Here is a 24,666-nt window from a genome sequence, read left to right as displayed (position 1 = left end):
TGCTCGCTACCGCCAGCGTGCGTGCGTGCGTGCGTGCGTGAGCTCGCAGTGTACCCGCATTGACGTGGCGCGAGGGTTATGTGGAGAAACTATAACTAAAAAAAAAACTCCAGAAAAGTGCTTAAAAACTTGTTAAAAACAAACAAAGCTCGTGTTTAATAATAGACGTGACGTTTAGCGTTAAAGCTGCAGCACGAGCTTCCAACACCTGAGCAGGTGATAAGAACAGCATCAGCTCATCAGGATAAAAAGGGAAACGAGCATCTGAAGGTCATTAAAACAACTTTAGCCAATAAAAATACATGCAAGGCAAGAAACGTCCACCAGATGGCGACACAGCTTTACTGTATTTTAATCAAATTTAACATTATTTGGCACAGCTGCTGCACCATAAACTACTGTGTAATAATAAAACACTGTTTTTGCTATCACTTGGTATTAAGTGAACATTGTATAAACATCACAGCCTACTCATAAAAGCTAATTACTGTATGTAACAAAATGAATAATTTAAATATATGTTTTTAAATCTAGTAAAACTAATGTGGGGGGGAAAAAAAGAATCAGTTTGTCTTAATCCGTGTTGTTTTGATTTGCTGAAATCATTTATTTCTTTATCAATGCCCTTTGCCTCTTTTGTTCCATTTAGTTATTTATCATCATCTTGTTTGTTTTGCTGTCAATCCTAAATATGTGTATCACGCATTTGTCTTGAACATTTTTCAATCAAGTTTACACATTTTATATATATATATATATATATATATATATATATATATATATATATATATATATATATATATATATATATAGTTAGTGTACTTCTTGTGTTTTAGTGACTCATGAAGGCTGTGTTTTCCAAACTGAGGGCACGTCATGAAAGGCTTAACATTAAGAATAAAAAATAGGAAGAAAAAAAGAAAATCTTTCAAAGATTATTATTACTGTTTCAAAGTACTTTATTGCACATTTTGATATTTTCATAAGTTTTGAAGAACGTTATATTTTTCTAACCCTAACCCCCGTTGACGAGTTATAATGTTCTTAGTGATTTTAAGCTGTTGACTGTTTTCTGTTACACTTTATGATCATGTAAAGCACATTGAGTTGCCTTGTGTATGAAATGCACTATACTAATACATTTGCCTTGTGAGACTAAGCAGTAAAACATACAAGTTGTTTACCTTTACTTGAATCATTGCCATTGAGTCTTCTTATACATCTTTGTAGATTAATTTTGCCTGTTTTTGTAAATGACGGACGTTTCAAATCATTTTCTTTTAAGCCTCTGCACTGAATGAGAAATTAGGTTCTAAACTTTGTGTCCACTTTTACGTTTTTTAGAACACATTTTTGGAGCAGTCATCGTCATTTCTCTGGCACAGAGTTGCAGAACTTTCTTCCTCACATTGATGGTTGAGTCCCAGCCTGGAGTAGAAGTGAGCTGTGGTTGCCAGGTCAGAAGTGCGAGTCCCTGACAGTGTGTGTCACAGTTGTGACGTAAACTTTCCATTGTGTCACTAAAGTGCAGAGGCAGTTTTAGGTCAAACTCTACTTTCTCTCTCCTGGATTCTTTGCACACACGCTATCCTGGAGCTTTATTTAGGAACTAAAACTAAGTTTGATTAGTAAATGCAAACTAAACTATAGAAGAAAGTAATTGTTAAATTAAAAACATTGACTAGTGTCGTATGTGGAAATGTTTTTTTGGTGCAGAAAAAAACTACTTTTCTTTCCCCTGGATCTGCTCCGTCACATTCACACCTACTCATGTGGAAAAATGTTCCTCGTCCCACCAAAACATAACCCTTTCCTGCCTCTGCGGTGCCTCTTTACACGCTTTTTATTCCTCTTATGTCATAAGCCTGCAGTGGTGCCTTTGATCCCTGCTGCTTTTCCACACAGGCCTCCCATCTTCTAAACGTTCCCTGGGAGGGAAGGACCTCCCTCTCTCCCTTTTCTCTGGGCATTGTTTAACCATGACCTCCACTGTCTTAGAGGAGGGAGAAAGTCTGGAGGGAGAGAACAGTGAGGAGGGAAAATGAGAGTTAAAGGGGAATGGGCTCGCTATGTTTTTGGCGTCCATACTTTGCGGTTCAGGTTTTGGAAATTCTGCTGTAGTTTCCTGAATTCCCGCGCAGTGTTTTTCTTTAATATGACTAGTTACTTCCATCATGTTTCATTCACTGTGGGTGTCTCTATCTCTATCTGTGTGAAACTCGTTGACAAGTTTGAGATTTTCCATGTAGATGAGGTTTTAAATCCATCCCTAAATCACATAAATCATGTATTTAATGATTGAACCTAAAGCCAACATGCATTCCATTCCAACAATTATGCTGTAACTTTGATAGAATTTTAGCTGTTTTGAGCTTTTTAGTAACATCTCTGTCTTTGGCATTAAAGTCTGAAATCAGCAATGACATCCCCGAGCATGTTTATTTCACTTTTTAGATTTGTGCATCATTTTGTGTCACGATATATTCCCCCTCATGAAAAAATAAAATGCCATTTCTTTTAATATTTTGAGATTTTATGCCCAACACATTTTGATTTTTTTTTTTAACAATTTTTCCATTTTAATTTAATTCTTTATTTTATTTTGAAAAAAATATTCAAAATATTAAGATGTTTTATAATAGAAAAAAACGAGTTAGACATACAGTATAATATATAAATGGAAAAAAATACTCATCACCTTCATAACAAAAATACCAAAGTATTTTTTTTTTTGTCATGCTGAGATTTTATTCCTAAATTATTTATTTTTATAATAGATTTTTATTTAATATTGTCAAAATTGTTATTTATTTTATTTTTAAGAAAATATGAAAAACACAAGTTGGACATAAAATGGCCAAAAGTGACTCATCAAAATATACAAAAATACTTAAGTCATTTTTTGTCATGTTGAAATTTTATACATAAATCATTTATTTTTATCACATTTTTTTCAATTTAATTTTAGTTTATTTCTAGCTTCTAAAAATGAATACCAATAAACAGATTAAATGTATGTTTTTTAATAATATGAAATACATGAGTTCGGCACAATATGTAAAAATATAACAAAAGTGCCAAAGTCATTTTTTGACTGAGGACGATATGACATTTGTTACTTGTTGTTTTGTGTGTTTTCACATCATTATAATACTATTGTGGGTGCTTGAGGAAGGCCCTTAACCCTTAAATGATCCCTTTGTGCTGCACAGTTGCACATTTAAGGGTTCCAGTGAGACTATATAAAAAGAATCCTGCTTTTGTTTCCAGTTTCTCCTGTTCAGAGGTCACTATTGCCCCTTTTTTTCATGCTTTCTTCAACAGTGTTGAAACCGAGGTCTAACTCATGTACTATGTATGGCGAAGCAGGAGGCTGATGTATTACAGATGGCAGCTCACACCTCACTGCGTCAAATCAGCATCAGAATCTTAATCTAGGTTTTTAAATGTCGTGTTAGGTTGTAATCATCTGCCTCTGTCATCCATTTATCTCTTTAACCTACTTATCCAAATCAAGCTAGACACTAGAAACCCATTCCATAATGAGGTTGTGACATTCATTTACACAGTAGTAAATCTTATCAACGTGGAATGACAAGAAACGAGATTTGTCAATGTGGATAAACGTATGGGATCAGTTCACAGGAATGTTTGATAATCAATCAGTTCTTTGAAAAATAATAAGTAAACATCTGAAGCGTTCATAGAGAAGATTAAAAAATAAGGCCTTGGTTTGGAGGAGTCGTCGTGTCTACAGCTCTGCATAAATATAATAAAAACACTTTCAAAGCTTCCTGATAAAATCCATCATGGTAAGTAAACAACCCACACCCTCTATTGTTCACACTTTTTAATCAAGAAAACTCTCAGTGACCCTCACATTTCACCATTGTCCTGTTATTTCCATGAAATTTAAGTGCCCAATTGAAGTCACACACACACACACACACACACTATTTTCATACACAACACAATGAATATGTAAAGCTCCACCATCTTCCCTCTAACAGATCGACATCTTCCACTCTCGAACAAGCTCTAAAAACCTTACCAACCATATCCATTCATCTTATTCTTCATAACCATATTAAGTAGATGAGTTTGTGTGAGCGACACTGTGTGAGTTGAATGTCATGATGTAAAATTGCATCATCATCCTTATCTTTGCATCATTGATGATAACATTGAAAGATGGGGAAAGCTATCATGTTTTCTGGAGGTGGTGCTAACCATAGCAAAGACACTCAAGGTCATTGATATCATTGCAGAGGTTTGGCTGGTGATGATGGGGGAGGGGCTTCAACGGGAACAAGGGCTGCACAGACGTTGGACAGGAAATTATGTTTCCACACTCTGGGGGTGAGCCGATTGTTTCTATACTTGGAAAACTCTCAGGGATTATTTGTTATCCCTCTATAAAAGCAAGTAATCTGTCTCTTTCTGTCTGTGTGTGTGTGTGTGTGTTCCTCAAATGAGGATCAGACTCACCTGAGAGTTTCAACATGGCTGCTGCTTGGTTCAAGGGTGTGCAACGTCGGATTTGTTTGGACGCCCCACCCCCAAACCCCCACCTCCTGAGTCAACAAACTCAGTGATGATGTCATCAGTCATACCTCTACAATGATGATGTCATCAATCCTTCTTCTACAGTGATGATGTCATCAGTCCTACCTTTACAGTGATGACATCAAACCTTCAAACACAACCTCATTTGACCATCCATGAAATAAGCTACTTACCCGCCCACTTTTCTACAGCAATACATACTTCCTACGGGCACTGCACTGTTTGGACTGCATTGATACTGTTAATAAATTATTTCATAAACGCTTTACAAATTCAGCGAGCATTGTCCACTATCGCTACACACCGTAGCCACGTCACACCACAGCCAATCACTGGAGAGCCCACCCCCAAGCCTCAGCTTCCTGAGTCGACAGACGGACCTGTGCTTCACGTGACCGCAGATTTGTACTTGCAGCGGCGCGAGCTGGAACGGTATATAGCCGGCGGTTCACTGCATCTAAACTGACTATTGTGGATTAATGACACTAAACGAGTCCGGACTGAGCCTGTTCGGATCTATGGAGATCCGGATCCACGAGGACAACAAACTGGAATCGAAATAGATGGGGTGATGTAGGTTAGCAGTTGAATGAAAACACTCTTTCATGATGTTAATTTAAGGTGTTTTGTTGCCATGAATTAACAGCAATGAGCCAGTTTGTTTAGGTCGATAATCAAGATTTTATCATAATTGATTCAAATCCCACTTTAGGATTTTTAATATGCCGATTATTGCAGGACTATCATGTTTATCTTGAGCGAAGAAGCAGGTTAGAAACTGTAGCAAATTGCATGGCAAGTGTAAGGAAAGGTACACTCACACACGATTTACGATCGGGTTGTCAATGTCCATTTAATTTTATTTGACAGCTGGAGTACGCCACATGATTAGGTGGAGTTAAAAATGACAAGACCATTAAAGTTTAAAGAGTGTTAAAACTATACTCCCTACTTGGGTTACTTTCATTAAATAAATAAACACATTGTTATAATCTGGGATGACAGATACATTTTATATGGCTCAGGCTAACAAGAAATCCAAAAATTTGTATGAGGGAACAATGTGCCAAAATACAGTAAATATAGAAATACATACATAACCAAAAACAAAAGAGGTAAAATCAGGTTAATTTCGAAGGATATAAGATGTAAATGAAGTCCAAAGTGACTAAAACATATTTCATCAATAGTTGGAAGAATAAAGCCTGAACCAAACATTTCAAGTTTGATTTTGGAGATGATCCGGCAGGTTATTGTGGATACAGCATCCAGAACAAGTTTTGGAGCATAACAGGGATGTTTGGCTGGTTCCACAGCAGCACTTCTAAACTTGGCAGAAGTTTGCGCTCTCCGAGTGCTCTTGTTCCTACTGAGTTGAAAAAGTCATACTCAGAGTAAGTATGCCATTATTTCCAGAGTTAAGGTCAAATAAAAAAACATGATTATTTTTCCAACTGCAATTTCTTTGTCTTTTTTCCTCTCCAAAACTATTGTATCTTTACTGTGAGCCCTTTTCATACAGGTATATCATGAGCTCAGTGTATCATCCTACTGTTTATGACAATGTTGTATATCGCACAGTTGCTTGTATTAAAATGGTGAGAACAAAATGTGGGAATGTGCGTCACTTTAGAGGCAGTAGATGAGCAGTACGTTGGCAAAACGTAAAAACAAACTGACCATCTCAATAATAGGGATAACATTGAGTATTTTGGTTGTGTAAGGTAATGTTAGGGTAGGGTTGGGCAACGAGTCGATTCATATCCTTGGACTAACTTTCCGATTCTCCCGCAATCGTTCGTACCTACTTTTGACACCCAGTCTGCCGACCGGAAGAAGCCGCCGCTGAACACCAACAAAGAAGAATCCACCACAACCGTGAACAGTAGGAGACAGTGGTCTAAACTGTAGCTTCACTTTAGTAAAAAACAACAACTTGGCTCAACGCAACACTTATAATAAGATTATATCATGCACAAGTGGGTGCACAATAAACATGATTATTGTACATTGTATACACATTTATATACATATAAATATAATATATGTACGATCGCCTCTTAAAAGAATCAGAATCAAAATCTAAATGAGGAATCGGAATCGTTCATATTCACACGATTCCCAACCCTGGTGTTGGGGTAGATTAACAGGTCAGCAAAATGTCAAATTGGAAAACAAGAGATTTCTTTTAGCACAAACCATCCACTTCTGTCAGATCGAATCATGTTTGAGGTTGTGCAAACTTCTGAAGGGCAAAGAAGACTTTACACAGTCTGTGATGTAAAAATGTCAAGTTGTGTCAGCTTATATTTGGAGCCCTAAAAAAACAGCCTCATGTTTGGCACACAGCATGTGTAAAAACTGAGCCTCCATAAGCCACCGTCATCTGTATCCTCGTGTGGTTTGATCTCCACTAATGAACAATTTGCTCAGTGGGGCGTGACAATGGACATTGTGATGGAGGCAATGCACCCGTGGACTGATGCAGAGGGTGTGCGAGGTAGAGAAAATGAGAGGGAGAGGGAGGTAGAGCGAGTGGGAGGGAGGGAGGGACGATGGGAATCTGCTCCACTCAGACGAACCAACAGAGGCTCAGAGAAACGGTCTCGCCTGCAGCACACGCTCACAGCTGGTTCTGGATTCTCCATCTTTTTCCAACACATCTGCAGGTGAGCAGCTGTCATGTTTACATGTCTTCTTCTTCTTCTCTGGATCTGTATTTCAATCAGCTGGTCTTTAAAGGGAGGAAAAACAGGCAGGCGTGTATCTTACACTGAAATACATGCACTCTATAGCTGCAGATAGAAGTGACAGCCCCAGTCATGGAAGGGAAATGAAATCAGTGTGATAGAAACATACACCTGAAGATGTGTGCATTAGCATCTGGAGTGTGTATGTGTCAAGGTGTTAAGGTAAAGATGCATGTCTATTGGTTAACTGTTTATTTCAGAATCATTACCTAGAACTGAAAATGCAGTTGCAAAGTCATGCTTTTGGTTTTCATTGCTGGGTGTGTATAACTGTAACTGTGTGTGTGTGTGTGTGTGTGTGTTGGGCTTTTCCATTTGCATGAGTACAGCACGCTTTTAGAAGCAGAACAGCATACTCGAGAAGGTGGTGAAATCCTAAGGATTAGTGAGACGTCTTTGGCTTCAGCTGTCACCATGGCAAACGCAGCCCGTGGAACGCCTGAGCCCGAGGGCGTCCTTCACAATAAGCAGGTTAAATGCTAACATAAGTATTAACCTGACACAATTAATACCACTCTACAACATGGGGGGGGGGGGGGGGTAACATTCCTGAATCATCCCAGTGGGTTTCAAAAGAGGTAGAGCTCAAGAAAACAGGAATATGGAGCGCATTTTAGAGGTAGAATTAGCCTCTGATCTACTGAAATGTATTCTTTCCTTCCAATTATCAATGAAATAACCTTGTTTATAAATAGTGACTTAGGATGCTTTCTAACCTTTTGGATTCCTGCATGTGATGCCATGTGAAGCGTTTGAATCATGAGTTTAGCTGTTCTTGGACAACAGCTGAGACTGTGGTGAATGTCCAGAGGCCACCGACTGGAACAAATCCTGCAATTTTATCTGTAATCCACAACTTAGTTATGGAACATCAGGAGAATGAAAAGAGCCATTGAGAAATCCCACACACTGAAATGTGATGCTGGAATCACATCGTCTGAGTTGTCACATGATGAAATGTACAAAGTGTAGATATTTGGCAAAGCAGTGGTCCAAGTGACAAGCTGTGGTGAAGAAAAAAAAAGGAGGAATATATACATTAGCTAGTTCAGATAATGTGCACAACTTCCTGTTTGCTAGAAGCAGATTAACAGTTAGCATGTTACATTTTACTTTATCATTATCACTTTATTATGAAAGACTATGGCTGTGTTGGAAATGGCTCACTCTAGACAATGTACTACAAACTCCATGAGTATATACTCTACTATATGCTATTAGTATGATTAGGATGATGACCGTTCCCACTGAGGTATACTTCCAAGTTTCCCAAGATGCATTTCAAACCTACCCCGACACACTGTAGCTAAATATGAAAGTTCTGAAAACATTTTAAACAAGAAAGTGACCAAGTAGAATATTTACGTGTGTTCATTTGAGCCATAAAACTCGTGGAAACATTTCATGCCAACATTTCGGAGATTTTCGGAAACCCTCCATTGTGCTATTGACAAAACTTCCTGTTAACTTCAAAACAAGAGCCCTGTTTACAAAAGGGTTAAAATTGATTGATTTTTAGCTTGAAGACGGTCCCAGGACCATTTTACATTCCGATCACAATGCATCATGGGGCGGTTGAGTATGATTAGTGTGCCCACCGTGCATACGTATAGGGTTATAGTATACATCCAGGTGTTTCTCGCGTACTCAATTTTTTCATACTCTCTAATGTGAATGCACTACATACTCATTTTGACGTCAGACTGTGGTTAGTATGCGATTTCAAACAGCTTAAGAGTGCATGTGTGCAAAACTTTAGTGCTCTCTGCTTAACATAATGGGGCTCCTGATTTGTTCTTTTCACACAGGAAGTTGCACCCATAATCAGGAAGTAGCGACCGCAGAAACAGAAACTTTCTGTACAGCATTCATGAACCAAACAAGTACCGTAACTAGCAGGAGTTAGAGCCTTTTAGAGACTATTCCAGCTTAACCTTAAAAAAAAATAATAATAATAGTTTCCTGCCTCCTACACCAATAGTTTTTCCAAAAGAAAAGAAAGGCCATTGAAGGGAAAATTGAAACAGGTTTTGTTGTTCAGCACCAACTTTCCTAATAATTGAAACCAAACCATGACCTCATCAATAGACTTAGACACTAGAGCTAAAATACTGTATCACTAACCTAATGCAAGCAACTATTCAACAGCTTTTCTAAAGAGAAGCAAACAATAGTAATGCATCACCTAAGAAATCCCTACAGTAACAAAAATTCCAAGTTGTAATTTACAATCAGTGCATTATCTTTAGTTATAATGACTGAAAAATATGAACATGACATAATATTGGTATATTGCTCTAGATATAGGCGCTTAACGTTATTGAATGTCTGCATTGGTAAAAGTAGCTGACTATTCTTAGTCAGTCTTGTATCATTAGGGCAAACTGCTGGCTTATATAAACTTTACAAATCCTTTCAAATGTGCTGCTTTATGAAAAATAAATCCCTGCTGGTGTTGAAGCAGTCGTTCTGAGCAAATCCGTCTGTTATCGACGCCTACGCTCGGCATTGAAATCAGGAAAGAACAGCAAGAGGAAAAAAAAGCCATCAGTAAATAGAGCATCAGTAGACTCCTGAGCCATTATGTTCAGATATAAGTGTATAAAGTATTGAAAATTAATTAGGAAAAAAGGAAAGCATCTCACTGAAAAACAAAAGGGTACAGTCACCAATGATGATATAACATCTTTGTATTCTTATTGACTATTGTAATTTATCATTCACAGCTGCTACATTTCCAAACCAAATGAAAATATCAAATTTGGAAACACCATCCCACTGCCACACAATTCTCCCTAAATGTCCAAACACTTGAAAAAGCAGCTTTTTGGTTAAAAAAATATTTACTCTAAAAGTTTGTCATTTTTAATCAACTACATTTTTTTAAGTAGACTACGACTTATTAAAAAATAAAAATGTGAACAATAACTAAATCAAAACATATGGTTATTTTTGTCGCCTAATGTTCACATGGGACAAAATTCAATCACAACTAAGTTTATTTTTTGGAAGGTTTTCAATCATAATTACCTTTGTTACGTGGAAGGTGGGACAAGCTTTAATTCTATCCCATATCAGGTTAATAAATGGTTTTATGCTTTATATTTTAGTCAACTATATATGTAACAGATTTAGTCGACTAAAATCCTAATTTTATTTAGTTGACTAAAACTAGACTAAAACTTATAGTCCTGATGACTAAATTTGGACTAAAACCAAGTTGCATTTTAGTCAAAAGACTACGACTAAAACTAAATAAATTTTGCTAAAGAATTAACATTTATAGTCATATGCACACATAGGGTTACATCACACAATTAAATTAACTTTTTTGTGGATTCCCTAAAACAACTAGAATAAAAAATAAATAAATTAAAAAAAAGAGTAAAATAAAATAAAAATTATTTTATAATTTTGGATTAGAAAAATCAAATACTGTAAAAAAAAAATGGAATGTGTGCAAACAGATTAAAAAGACTATAATCACTGGCATTGGTTAACTAAATCCTGTCTGATTAAACATCATTGGCTGTTAAATCAAAACAATAACAAACACATCAGTTGCTTATTATGAAAAATACATTGACAAAAATCGATGCTTTTCCTTCAAAGTAGTACACATTTCTATAAAAGCTCCTGCAGTACAGGACTTAAGTATTTTTTACTTTTTTAACCATACATCTTTGATTATGTTGGAGAGCTGCTAACAGAGTGTGTAAGCCTGTGGGAGGACACAGAAGAAAGCCCACCTACACCATAACCATGGCGATAAGAGCAGCAGTGAAAACTAATGCACACCCACACACCCACAGCAGCAGCTCCAGAGGACACAGCGATCACCCACAGCAGAGGCCATTTAGGGAGGAACTAAATGATTCCATTACTCTGGACTGTGTCATTGATCCTCTGTTCACCACGCATGTATAGTGACTGGGTTTATTAAAAGGCAATGACATTAGGCAGTGGAACAGTTTCCATCTTTGACTCTTTCAGTGTCGAGTCTCTTCATTTCAATCACTCAGGAGAGACACTGATTTTAGAATCAGTCACTACTGGGCGCCGATTGTAAAGTTGCACATGCTGAAATAAATGGCAACTTTCTGCAACATTTAGCAACTGATTTTTTTCATGTTACTTTTGACCAGATTTACAACAAATTTGTGAAATTTGTGATTTTTTTTATGATAAAATATAATGTCAATGTTAAATCTAAATGTTAAAGTTATATCTAAATGTCAGATCTAAATGTTAAATCTAAATCTTAAATCTAAATGTTAAATCCAAATGTTAAATGCTAAATCTAAACAGTGAATTTGCATATTAGCAAAATATTTACTTTCCCCCTGTGTCATTTAGATTTAAAGATTTTACATTTAACATTTAGATGTAACTGACATTTTGACATGAGAAAAAAACAAATCTACAAATCTGGTCAAAAGTAACGTTGAAAAAATTCACATATGTTTTTTTAAACATGGTTTGTTAATTTAGAATGCGCAACTTTACAATTGGCGTCCCATAGCTATCTGCCATCTGCTTAAAACACAATGTTAACGGTTATTTTATAGACACAGGAATTCAACGACAGGCCTGATATTGCAATAAAAAAAAAAAGATTCTAGCAGAATTGAACATATTTAAATACTCCGAAGAGGAGCCTGGAAAAGGCGGCTGATGATCCTGAGAGAGGATCAAGAGAGGCTGTGAACACACACACACACACACACGCACACACTTAGAGTCAATGACTGAAGCTCCAGCAACAAACTACAATTAGCGTTAGAGAGGCTGCAGCAGACTTCACTCTCACTGACTAATAATGCTTCAACCAAGTGTCAACATGACGCTGTCGTCTCTCCCACTTCTTCTTCCCCCGTCGTTCACTCTCTGCCCTCCTTTTCCTCGTCTCCTTCTCTTCCTCCATCTTTGCTTCATTGAACACACTTCAGTGTCTTTGTCAAAGCAAAAGACAAAACGCCAGCAAAATAATAGAAGCCCCTTGTAAATTCCCCACAGACACTTTTTAAAGTCCACGTCCTTTTGCACTGCTGCCTGTCAAACCACACAAAGCTATAGTGTGTTGATGAGCGATGACAAGTTTCAGCAACATCTGCAATCATCTCAAAGTGTCAGTTATTTTGTTTGTTTAGATTGTTCTTTAAAGTATGACAAAAAAGCATTTGAAACTTGAATACTCGGATATAACACTGCTGACACTTTGTTATGATATTAAAAATGAAAGTTGGCCAGCAGCTAATCAAAAACAATAGTAGTGATAGCTTGTTTTGATGAAATTGTCCAGTGTGCAGCAGTAGATTAATTTCATAACAATAACTGAATATATGCTAACATTTTGTAGCATGTTTTTAATGTGTAAACAAATTGCTAACGAACAATTTCCTCTTGACTTTGACGGTTTCACTTTTACTTTGTGACGCAGATGAAGTCAGAGTGCAAAGAAGCCCGCGGGTGGGGTTTCACTCGCGCTAACGCAACGCACGCTAAACATTTCCAGCCCAAACCCAATGCAAAGTCCTTCCACGTCAATATCCAGCCCAAATCCCAACCTTTAAAAATGCAAAGAAAAACGCTGTACATGCTTTGTAGTTGTTCAATATCAATATAACACTAAAGACTCAAAAATACTCAGGCGGACCCCGCGCACAATGGACTGTCCGCTCTCCTCAGAGCTTACATATCCGGGCACGCTGACGCATAGTAGTTTCCATTAAAATCCTACATGTCCCATGATTCTTAGCATTTCTCTGTAGTCCTTGTTCTCCAGTTTTAAAGGTGTGCACGTGTATGTTTGAGCCTTAACAGACTCTTCTCAAAGAGCGCTATTGGATAACCAAATAGTCCACACGCTGATTTTCTTCCTGATAATGGCGTCATAGCAGCCGAAAAAACAGTTATCCAATACTAACATAAAATTTGAGCAACGAAATACCAAAATCCAACTTACAGTATTGTGAAATTATGTTGGCTGAAAAATAACTGTGCCGAAACACTGGCCAGTGCAACTTTGTCTCTGAGTTGAATGCTTAACACCCGTTTGGCATGTTTATATTTGGCGGTAATCAATACTATCTCACAGTGACGCTTGATTATTATCACTGATGATGCCTATTTTTTTTTTTTTTTTTTTTTTTTTCTTTTTTTGCCAGAAAATTTACATTTTCTTTAAAATATTTTCCAAATGCCACATCTTGTGAAAAACAGAATAAATTTTGTCAATCTGCCCAATACTATTTTTTCAGCCGAATTGGGGAAAACTGCATAACCCGTAAACACTTTCTTCCAGCAGCAAGGGGAAAAAACATGCGTCTGCTCTTCACATCTCACTGCTGATTTCTCCTGAATAAAATACCAAAAACCAATATGATGGCTACAGGACATTTTTTAAAGTTGAATCTTCCTTTGCAGCAAATGATCTACTAACTAGTACAGGTCTGCAGCTCCGTGGTTGGAAACCACTGCAGTCGTGCATAAAAAGGAGCTAAAAGAACAACACAAACACAAATCATAGTTACTTGATTTTAAAAGGACAATTTCAATGCAGGTACTTTCAATTTAAAAGCACTTGGGGTAAATGAAACTTTTAGTCTCCATTTCTGTACCAAATATTTTATGGCAACAGGTGTAGCATGAACCTAAATAAGTATCTGTGTGAAGGTTAGTTTTACCCTACTGATGTGTTGTTGTATTAGAAATCCCCCTTGATTACTTTTAAGACCTTCTATTTTGTCCTGCTGTAAACCAATACTTTAGTGAAAGGTGAGAACATAAATATTGTATATTACCTGCTGGCTAACTAATGGATATTTGATACATTAGCTACAAAAAGGCCACTGTGGGTCACATTTAAATTCTCCAAACCTCCTCATAAATTATTTACTTTCTGTAACCGCTAACAACTGACAAATCATCTTACACAAAAGTGTGCAAGGGAAAAATGAGATATCCGGGAATGTGCATGTCCAGCCTCATCTACCATCTCATCTTTGCATGCATGATGTGTGCCCGTGTGTGGGTTGGCCAGAGCCAAGAGAAAAACACAAATGTCTAAAAACAACCTCCTTGGAAACAGATTTTCATGCTGTTGTTGAGTTCTAGCTAGGGCTCGAACCGGGGAGTGTGTGGGCAGCTCCGTGTTCAAGTCATAACATCGGACTGTGTATCCAGGATGGTTTTAACGCTGCAGGCAGGAAGTGATGGTGAATCTCTCACTATAGTCATCGCCGGTGAGAACCAGTATGACGATTGCCGATTAAAATTAGTGTTTTTGAGAGAGAAAATTGCAGCGAACAGACACTGGGGAATGAGGAACAAGCATTAGATAACTTATTAAAGGGACAGACGACATAGAAAGCATGATATTGATATCTGAAAATTCTTCCCCATAATAAGATCTTTCTTAAGGTTTAATTAAGTACAAGTTTGAGATTATTAAAAGTCAAAACTCTAATCTTTGTTTTTGGTATACCTGAAGACTATGCTTGTTTTTCTACCAGGGAGAGGAATATTATTGCCTTTTCCTCACTTGTGGCCCGCAGACAAATCTTACTTCTCTGGAAGGATCAAAAACCTCCACCTTCTAAGCCTTGGTTGAAAGATCTAATGTCCTTCATTTACTTAGAGAAAATTAGGTTCAGTATAAAAAGTTGTTAAGACAATTTGGTAAGACTTGGGGCCATTTTCTATACTTAGTTAATAGTATATAATCTTTGGAAGACTAATGTATATTTGACAGTTCTGTGTAACAGGATATTAATGGATTGTACCGACCCACTAGGAACACAACGCAATTCCATTGTACATCTAAATTCACATATTATTTCTGTGCATTTCCTTATATTTGTTTACCTGTTTGTCAGATATAATTTTATAGTTTTGATATTTTTTATTATTCTTATTTTGTGTGTGTGTGTGTGTGTGTGTGAGTTGTTTTTGTGTTTGAAATAAAACAAAAATTGGTTGTATGTACCTTGAGAAGAATATATGTAAGAATATATTTGAAAGCTAACAAAAAGACTTAGGAGAAAAAAAAGACAGAAGTCAAAGCTATAGTTGATTGAAATAAAGCTAAACACAGCTGAAGCACACAGGTTGTTGTTCTGCCTTGGGAAATTCCTTTGGTGCTCCAGTCTTTTCACTGAGGCAACCGGCTAGTGACTTTGAACCATTCAGCACCTCACAAAAGAATAAGTAGTCGGTCTATTCTTGGCCAGACCCCTAATTCTTCAGGAACCTCCCCCAACCGGACTCTCGCACATAATTCCCTGACCACTTCCTACTGAATAGGTTACATATAGACGGAAGCACTTTTTCTAATTGGCCAGTCAGCGCAACAACCGTAGCAAAATATGCGTATGCGGAGCAAAAGCATGACATAGATACTGACCACAACCGCATCCAACTGGGCACCACTAATCGTTGGTTGTCAGTAATGGTTAAGATTTGTGGTGAGTGTCTGGGTGACATATTTTTTTTTAGACTGTTAGCTCTGGCAGTCACTTGTCATGAGTGACGTTGTCTTGCATGATTTGGTTTAGAGTCTGGAAAACAGGTCAGCCAAGCCCTTCCAAAAATGCAAAACAAGCAGATGCCATCAAGTTTTTCCCTTGATTTCACCAACGAAAAGTGGAGAAAAAGTGTCACAGTGTCCCGTCTGTTTTTGTCTTCTAGGTCACTCTGCAGACAAACTACCCAGAAGATGGAGTACAACATGTGACCAGGCGGCGCACCACTGTTGACAGCATGCTTTGCCTTCACTGGATCTTGACCGTCTTGTTCTGGCATTTTCTGCTGCATCACAGGCATGCACAGGCTGATGAAGAGGCCCTTTGGGGACCAACACCACCAGTTGAAAACCAACTTGAAAACAAACCCTGGTGGAAACCATCTTTTAAACTTCCTTCTCTACCTTCACTACCATTCAGAATCCCATTCTATGGGAGTGATGATGCGGTGACCACGGCTGCCACAGGCCTGGGGATACAGATTGATTACTTTCAAGACCACTCGGGATCAGGCGAAGAGAACATCCCTGAGGAGCCTTATCCACCCACCACATTTACTCCAGGGCTGCTAACCAGCGTCACAAAGATACAAACTAAATCACTTCCCACAAGAACATCAGATTCTCCACATGGCAGCAGAGTTCAGATTGACAACAATAGTCTTGTTTCACACTCCTACTCTCCCACAAACAATCTGAGTACCGACAGCCTTCCCACTACTAATGCTCCAGAAAACAATGTAACACATCCCAACCCACCATGGGGCACCGCAACCAGCATGGGTGCTCATCACCTCCTGAAGGACAAGAGTATTAATCGAGAAAGTTTCATAGAAAGGCACTTTTCAACAATAGCCCCAGAGACCACAGTTCCAACCGCCTTAACATGGGCACAAACCACAACCACAACAACAACTCCAGGGGTAGTGGAGACCACACGGAACAACACAATTGCTCTTGATCCTCGAACTCAACCATCCACTTTAAAAATTGGATTTATTAAAAACTCACAATATCCTACTGTTCGTCTTGCTTCTGATTCTGGCAAGGACTCAACCATCAAGGCTGATCTGAGCCTCCTAGAACACAGGACAGAGGTTGTGGAGAAGCAGCCAAGGATAGTGTCCACTGCACCAGGAATTGATTATCGGGTAGTTCTGGAATCTATAACAAGCACAACCCAGACCCAAAGGGTTAACTTCCCGATATCAGGAGGTAAGCAAAGTTTACCAGTTAGAGCATTTACAGGATTGACTCAGTGATCTATCATCTCTAGGCAGGTCTTTGGTATTCGATGGGAGGGTGTCTGATGCTGTAGACAGTTTGACATGATCAATATAATGTCTTACATGGAAGGTTAAAAGGTCTCCAATTTGCACACAATCCAGATTCTATTAAAAACCTTTCTGAAATAGACTGAGTACAAGCCTGAAGTAGACATTAGAACAGACTAATGACTAATGTCTACAAAGAATTTAAAGGACCAAATAACCAACAGAACATGAAGAAATCATGAGCAATACATTAGAGATAACTTAACTTGCCCAGCAGTCATTGACGGTCCAATTTTTTACATAATTGAACTTAGGAAAACAATTTAATATATCACAACAGCTATGAGAAGCTAATTGTTTGTCCAAATTAAATAATATTTGTCAGTCATTACCTTGAAAAACCACAGGAAAGACTCTTTGAAATCCAATAATAATGTTTTTGCACTGAATGGCTAACACAATTAGCTAGTAACAAGTACATCTTCTCTAGACTCCCTTATGTGACACTAAATTGAATCCACTTTCATCACTGACCCCTCCTCCCTCCTACACCAATGGCAGTCTAGTGTCTGTATACCTAATGAGTCTTCTACAGACACATTCATCATGTGGAGGTCAAAGGTCAGGCTGAGAAATGATTACTCAATTACTCTAGGCTCAGGACGGTTTGAGAAAACCTTTAATGTATTCAATAATCTATGTGTACACGGAGTGGTGCCTTGTGGGGTGATTATATTCTGACAGAGGAGCTAATGTGACATAGTACACCTCGTTTATAATTTGGTTCCAAGACTACAAAAGAGACAGAGGTAAAACAATGAATCTGACCCAATTAGTGTTACCATGTTTCTGTCAATTTTCTCATCTAAAGACAGATACTAGATGGATTATTTGGTCCCTTTAAATATTAAAACATTTTTTAAAGAAATATATATAAAAAGGTAAGAATAAATACTTAATTGTCTATTACTAGCAATTGGTAATAAAAACAATGTCTATATTTTTCTGAATGTGTTATAGGCTTCAGTTACAGTCAACGAGTACATGGGTCAGTGATGTCAGTGATATCTAGTAAACTGCACTACTTTTATTTAAAAAAAAAAAAAAGGTTTAAATATGTAAAAACATACCAAATATGTAGTAACTTAGTATATATGCGCTCACTTTCAATAAAAAAAATAAATAAATAAAAAGTGTTACTATTGACTGAATTATGTACTGTAATTTATTCTATTATACAGTAAGTGTCAAAATATCATGTGGTGTGACTGTCTGGCCATGACTGCTGTTTTTAAAAAAAAAAAAAAAAAAAAACTTAAAAATTTCTCTAAATTTATTTTATTTAATTTTTTAATTCTGCCCTATTTTAGTTATATTATAGTCCTGTATAAGATTTCAAAGTATTTCTATTTTTATTTCAACTTATAACTTTGTTTATATTGCACAAATCACAACAATTATCATCTCGAAGCGCTATCAAAATATATTTTTCCATTATGATATTCATGCAAACCTTGCCTGATGAAAATCATATATGTCATTGACCCAGATACAAAGACAAGAATTTAAATTTCTTCATTAAGTTTTGTTGTCGGTTTCATTTTCTGTACCAATGAGCCATTTGGGTCCCACTTGAACTTCCCATCGACCCTAATGAAGTTTGACTATTAGTAGACAAATGCCTCTTAAGATGATTCTGTAATCACCATCATTGTGGTGGCTTGAACAAAGCCCTCGCCCATCTTTTTTACACCCTAGTGCGGCAGAGTGGCTGTTTCTCGGGGAAAGATTAAATGCAAATAGAGTATATTTGTGTCTATGTGCTATATGTTACGCACGTCCTTTATACGTGTTTTGTCTGCTGCGTTGAGTGTTGTGTCTACTCTTGTGTGCAGTTGTGATTCATGTGATTACATAGATAAAGTAGAAAGGGAGGGGGCAGGCAGGGCTGTGGTGCACATGGATCAGTATTCTAGGTGCACAATCAGCACAAAAAAACCAACAACCACCAAAAAAAAAAAAACACGACCACTCCTTTGGGACCGTCCACTCGCCAGTCGCTGCTCGTGGTTGCTGAACAGGCTTGTTGCCATTTAGTCTCCTCTGTGCCGATACCAATCCCTGTCACTGTCCACCATGAATAGAAAAGGGTTTCATGTAGGAAGACGTAATTAAAGCTCCTGGTCATTTACCGTACGTAGAAAGAAAACTGTCAAAAATTATGTTTTAATGCTCCCTGGTTTCCTTACACACAGTATTACCGTCTGCTGAAGGACACAGTGGAAAAAAAAACAAAACACGGAAATGCAGATTACATGCATTATCATACATCATCATGATATGAGCAGCATCCTGTATGGTAATCTATTTTAAGGCTGGTAAGGGAAAGGATTATTATAGGTCTGAAACATGGAAAGCACAAAAAAACACCGGTAGTATATATCGATTTCTTTTTTGTTGTCTTTGCCCTTGACGAGGATCTGCATTTGATCTGCTTGCAAGGGCAACAAAGACACAGAGAGATAAGGAAATAAACAGGGTTTTAAAAGCTGTCAATTTATATTTCCTCCCTTGATCTAACAATTTTCTTCCCTTGCTCGAATAAAAAGCTGCACAATGAGATCTTTAGCATCCTCCACTAATACCATCAAAGATGCATTGCTGGTGTGATCTAAAAGCTGTAATAAAGAGCTAAAGCCTGCCCAATGATGTATTATTTAATTATGCACAATCATTACAGAGCATGTGACTTGACTGATGCTTTTATTACACAAAAATCTGTTTTAAATTAAACAAAACAACAACATGGAACCCCACAATAGTTCTAAACCCATATTACAAAGACAGCTTAACTAAAAAGCTATTCTATGTAACCTTTACTAGTAGGAATGAGAGGTGATGTAGAAGCTGCAGTTACATTTAAAAGTACTTTTAACGCACATTTATGGAGGTCGACATGTTTGACAAATTGTGACAGTGATTACTCCAGGAAGTGCTTTGTTCATGCAACTCCAACTGGTTTTCTGAGGTTAAAGACATCCGATGGTTCCCATGGTAACATGAACGCCCACATTTTAACTTTTAAGGTGCCATCCTATTTCAGCTGAAGACATGCATGGATCTATAGTAAGACGTCTTAGGCTGTGTCTGAAGTGGCACACTCCATACTATGCACTACAAACTCAATGAATATATGCTGTCTCTACTATATATGATAAGTATGATTAGGATGGACCGTTCCCACTGAAGTATACTTCAAAGTTTTCCAAGATGCACTTTGAACCTACGACAACAAAAACCGGAATCACACTGAGGCTAAATATCTATGTTGATTTTCCACCTTTGAAAGTTTTGAAAATGTTTTAAAAAGAGAAAGTGACCAAGTAGAATATCAACATGTGTCATTGTAAACACATTTCATGCTGACACATGGAGATCGACAAAACTTCCAGTTAATTTTAAAACAAGAGCCATATTTACAAAAGGGTTAAAAAAAAAAAAAAAAAAAAAAAAAAAAAAAAAAAAAAAAAAACTAATGGAAGAGAAGAAGAGTTGCTTTTGTTTTGAAAAGTTTGTTTTGAGTTTTAGCTTGAGTTTAGCCCAGGACGATTTTACATTCCGCTCGCAATGCATCATGGGGCGGTTGAGTATGCCCACCGTGTCCACTTAAGAAATTTCCCGATATAGTATACATCCGGGTTTTTCCTCGCATACTCAATTTTTTCACACCATCTAAGGTGAACGCCCTACATACTCATTTAGATGTCAGACTTAGTATTCAGTAGTACGTTAGTATGACAACTCAAACACAGCCTTATACTTACACAACTTATAACTTAGTCCAAAGAACTGGATAACTAACTATGTAACTAAACATCAAAATGTTGAATTGAAATGAATTTCACCATGAACTCTATGGAGCAGGAAAATTATTGGAGTAGTTATGAAATGACATCGAAATTATTTGTGAATGCTGATTGGCTAAAATCTCCAAAATGGCGACACCCACATAAAGAGATCTTTGATATTATATTTGATGCTAAAAGTTGATATAAATGACCCCAAAAACACAAGTTAGTAACAACGTTTTATCATTTAGCTTCAGGCCTCCCATCTAAAGTGTATTCTTATGGGTTTGCGTATCACTTTTAATCTAATGTTCATCTTGTAAAAGCTCCTTGCATAAGCCTCATTACTTATTTAGGAATCGGCCCACAGGTCGTGACTCATTGAAACATGTATAATATCGAATAAGTCTGACTGTAATGAAAGTCTGAGTAAGATGTTCAAATCCCGTAGTGGCATCCTGAAAATGAGCCAATTTAGCAACATGATGCAACTTTGTGAAAAACGCTCTGGAGAAAGAACCTCAAGATAAGACTTCATGTTTTAGTCATAATACATCACTTTCTTTCCTGCTGTTCTTCAATTTACACTAATCCGTAACACTCAAGCACTACAATCCTTTTATTAAGGGTTTACGAAGATTAAGAATCTTTTGTTTTATTGGACTTGGCATTGAGTAAGAAACAGGCCAAGAGAAGCTGTTTCAGTGTGTCAGCATGGAGTTTTACAACCTGGTTTTACATACATATTCATTAGAAGATTAATTTATACTCTTCATTAAAAACAATCCTTTATAGTTTGTACTTTTTGAGGCTTGTTTTGCAACTTTAGCCTCTAGCATCGACCAAGCACTGTCCTTTGGTATTTTAAAGATATTATTATTATAACATTTTAACTTGGACTTAATCTTACAAATGTGGCTTTTTGATATTAACACATAGCGCTTGTTTATATTGACTTTAGATGTCTCCAGGTTCTATCCTACTAATGGAAAACCATAACTCGTCTTTCAGGTCGTGGAGACAAACAGACGATGCTAATTAGGGAGACTGAAATGATAGTTCAGCAGGAATCTGGCTGAAGAAAGACCTTGTATGCTTTTATTATCCTGCTCCATCAGCAAACTCTACAAACTGCTTGTCATCTGCAGTTTTGCCTGTGATGTAATGAGCTGTGTTGTTGTTGTGAGTGACTGCTAACTCTGGGAGTATCAAAGGAAGTGAACAGCTGTAAAGCAGCTTGTATGACAGCATCAAGGCTTTGAAATCAATACATCCAAGTACAGACACACACACAAATCCATAAGAACCAAGTAACTATTGGAAATGTTCTTTTTAATGATGTGTTGGAATCATAATAGAAATGTTGAAAAACTAGGAGTGTCATTTATAACCGTTGCAAATGCACAAAACAAGGCCTGAAAGATGCACATAACGCATTCCACGCAAAGTTTGTGATTCATAAAAAATAAACATGGCGGGAGAATGGGTGTTGACTCCTGTGCACGAACATTTTGGAGACATGGTAAGGTGGTGAATTAAAGCCAGATTCATCATATACTTTTAAAGTCATCAAATATCAGACTTCTAGATCCACGTAATCATAAACACTGAAGCCTGCAGTGTTATAGATGTGTTCCTTTAGTCGTGAACCATTACACATGTATGTAAATATATTCATTTTAATGCTCCCAGTGAAAATGAATGCAGGTAGGCCTAGAACATGAACTCAAACTACAAGAGTCAGTCTTAGTCCCACACCACGAGGGAGATGACCGGAAACTACAAAACCTAGTACTGTTCTATTACACTTGTTTACAATAGGATTCTTTAAAATGTGTCTTAACGCCCATTCATTCCATTATTATGCTCTATAGTTGTTTCTTCATAGGATTTTGAGTAAAATGTTAGAATTGGACAAAGAGGGTACTTGGATTCACAAACAAGAAAAAGGGGGTATTTGGACCAAAAACGTTTGAGAACCACTGATCTACAGCAAACACGACTGTCGTCACTAACTTGCTTTTCATTTATTAGAGATGCCACCACATGTGACTGATCCACAATATATAAAGAACTGAACTATTTCCGGCCTCCATCACTCACAAGCACCTCTACTTAGCTCTGAAATGTCTATTCCTAGTCTTTTCTGCCATGTCGAAGCATAAAATTCCGTTGGTCAGCAACTCATTTAGATGAAATACCTTTCATGGAGGTCATTTGTGTCAACCATTTATGGTAGAATGTGGGTGTGTTGATGGTGGCATATGAAATGAATTCCCCAGTGTAAACTTTGTACACAAAAATCAAAATGTGTGTGACACATAGGGCTGGGCGATATGGCTTTTTATAAATACCGCGATATTTTTAGGCCATGTCACGATACACGATATATATCTCGATATTTTGCATTACCCTTGAATTAACACTTTGATGCACAAAATCACACCAGTATGATGATTCTATATGTCTACATTAAAACATTCTTGATCATACTGCATTAATATATGCCAATTTTAAACTTTCATGCAAAAAAGGGGATATCACAACTAAGTCAAAGTTGACATAACTGTATTTATTAAACAGTGAGTGGCTCAAACATAAAATTGTCAACAGAAAGTGCACGTTCTGTGCAAAATTGTCACAGAGACATTTCAAAACAAGACATTAGTGCAGGATGCAACTCACATGGCATTTCAAAACACAAAATTAAAGTGCACTTTTTGTACATAATGCCACTACAATATTTTAAAACAAATAGTGCCCTTTTGTGCATGTTGTCATTAAGATGACATTTCAAAAAAAAAAAAAAAAAAAAAAAAAAAAAAAAAAAAAAGTCCGCGAGTTTAACGGTATGGTCATTTTCAACACCGCACAGACTACAAGCTGCGATATATCGAGTATATTCGATATATCGCCCAGCCCTAGTGACACATTTAAAATAAAAAAATCAGTGTGCGCATACATTAGGAAATAGATTCTATACGCATTGCTTGAGAATCGACGCCCCTGTAGCTGAAAAACACAAGTATAAAACACTGAACAGGCTGAAGCTTTTAAAACAGAGACTAACTGAAACATTAGCATGCAGAACATTGATCCAACCCATGAACCGCTGAATATTCACAAACCACAAGTTAAACACAGCTCTGTTGGGGTTGGCTTTGCTTTAACACTTTTTGCCTTTCACTGTTTTTATTATTCTGTATGTAAAGTGTCTTTGGGTGGCCTGAAAGCTGCTTTTACATAAGATAAATTATTATCATTAATAACAAGTGGACGGTTGCTAAAAATGACAGAAAGTTGGTGCACGTACAGATGCTGTTTCCAAAATTTGAAGTAAAAAAATATGTAAATGTGGATGAAGGAACAAGGTTATCTCTGTATAACTTTAGATTTTGTATCAAAAAATGAAGAAAACAATGCGCTGCCTTATAATATTATTGTTGATAATAATTAGAATCTCCGCTGGAGTCACAATGTTTGTATCTGCATAATTATAAAACTAGTTATAATCTGTACTACATTAAAAAACATGTGGAACAGTAAAGTGCAGCCATGCTATACAGTTCCAGTAACTCTGGTAGTTATTTTTCTTTCCACTTTGTTTTCATTTTTTGTTCCTGCTTATGCTGAAATGTAGGTTGTCTTTTGAATGACACGTCAGGCTTTGTGATGCACTCATCCCTTCATGTTTGGTGTAAGTAGAC

At 37.1% G+C, this 24,666-nt stretch overlaps 1 protein-coding gene across 1 annotated transcript in view; it reads left to right on the top strand.

Annotated features, from left to right (window-relative positions):
* Positions 1 to 7,121: 7,121 nt before the first annotated feature.
* Positions 7,122 to 24,666, top strand: part of prrt4b (proline rich transmembrane protein 4b) — a 32,570-nt gene continuing 15,025 nt past the window's right edge. The window contains exons 1-2 of the mRNA XM_028450393.1: positions 7,122 to 7,235; positions 16,005 to 17,052. Of these exons, the coding sequence (XP_028306194.1) occupies positions 7,122 to 7,235; positions 16,005 to 17,052 (1,162 nt within the window). The remainder of the gene's footprint in view (positions 7,236 to 16,004; positions 17,053 to 24,666) is intronic.

The sequence above is a fragment of the Gouania willdenowi genome, chromosome 6 (genome assembly GCF_900634775.1).
Source record: "Gouania willdenowi chromosome 6, fGouWil2.1, whole genome shotgun sequence".
Classification (NCBI taxonomy): domain Eukaryota; kingdom Metazoa; phylum Chordata; class Actinopteri; order Blenniiformes; family Gobiesocidae; genus Gouania; species Gouania willdenowi.
The sequence above is the reverse complement of the archived record's forward strand: the minus strand, read 5'-3'. Positions and strand labels throughout refer to the sequence as shown.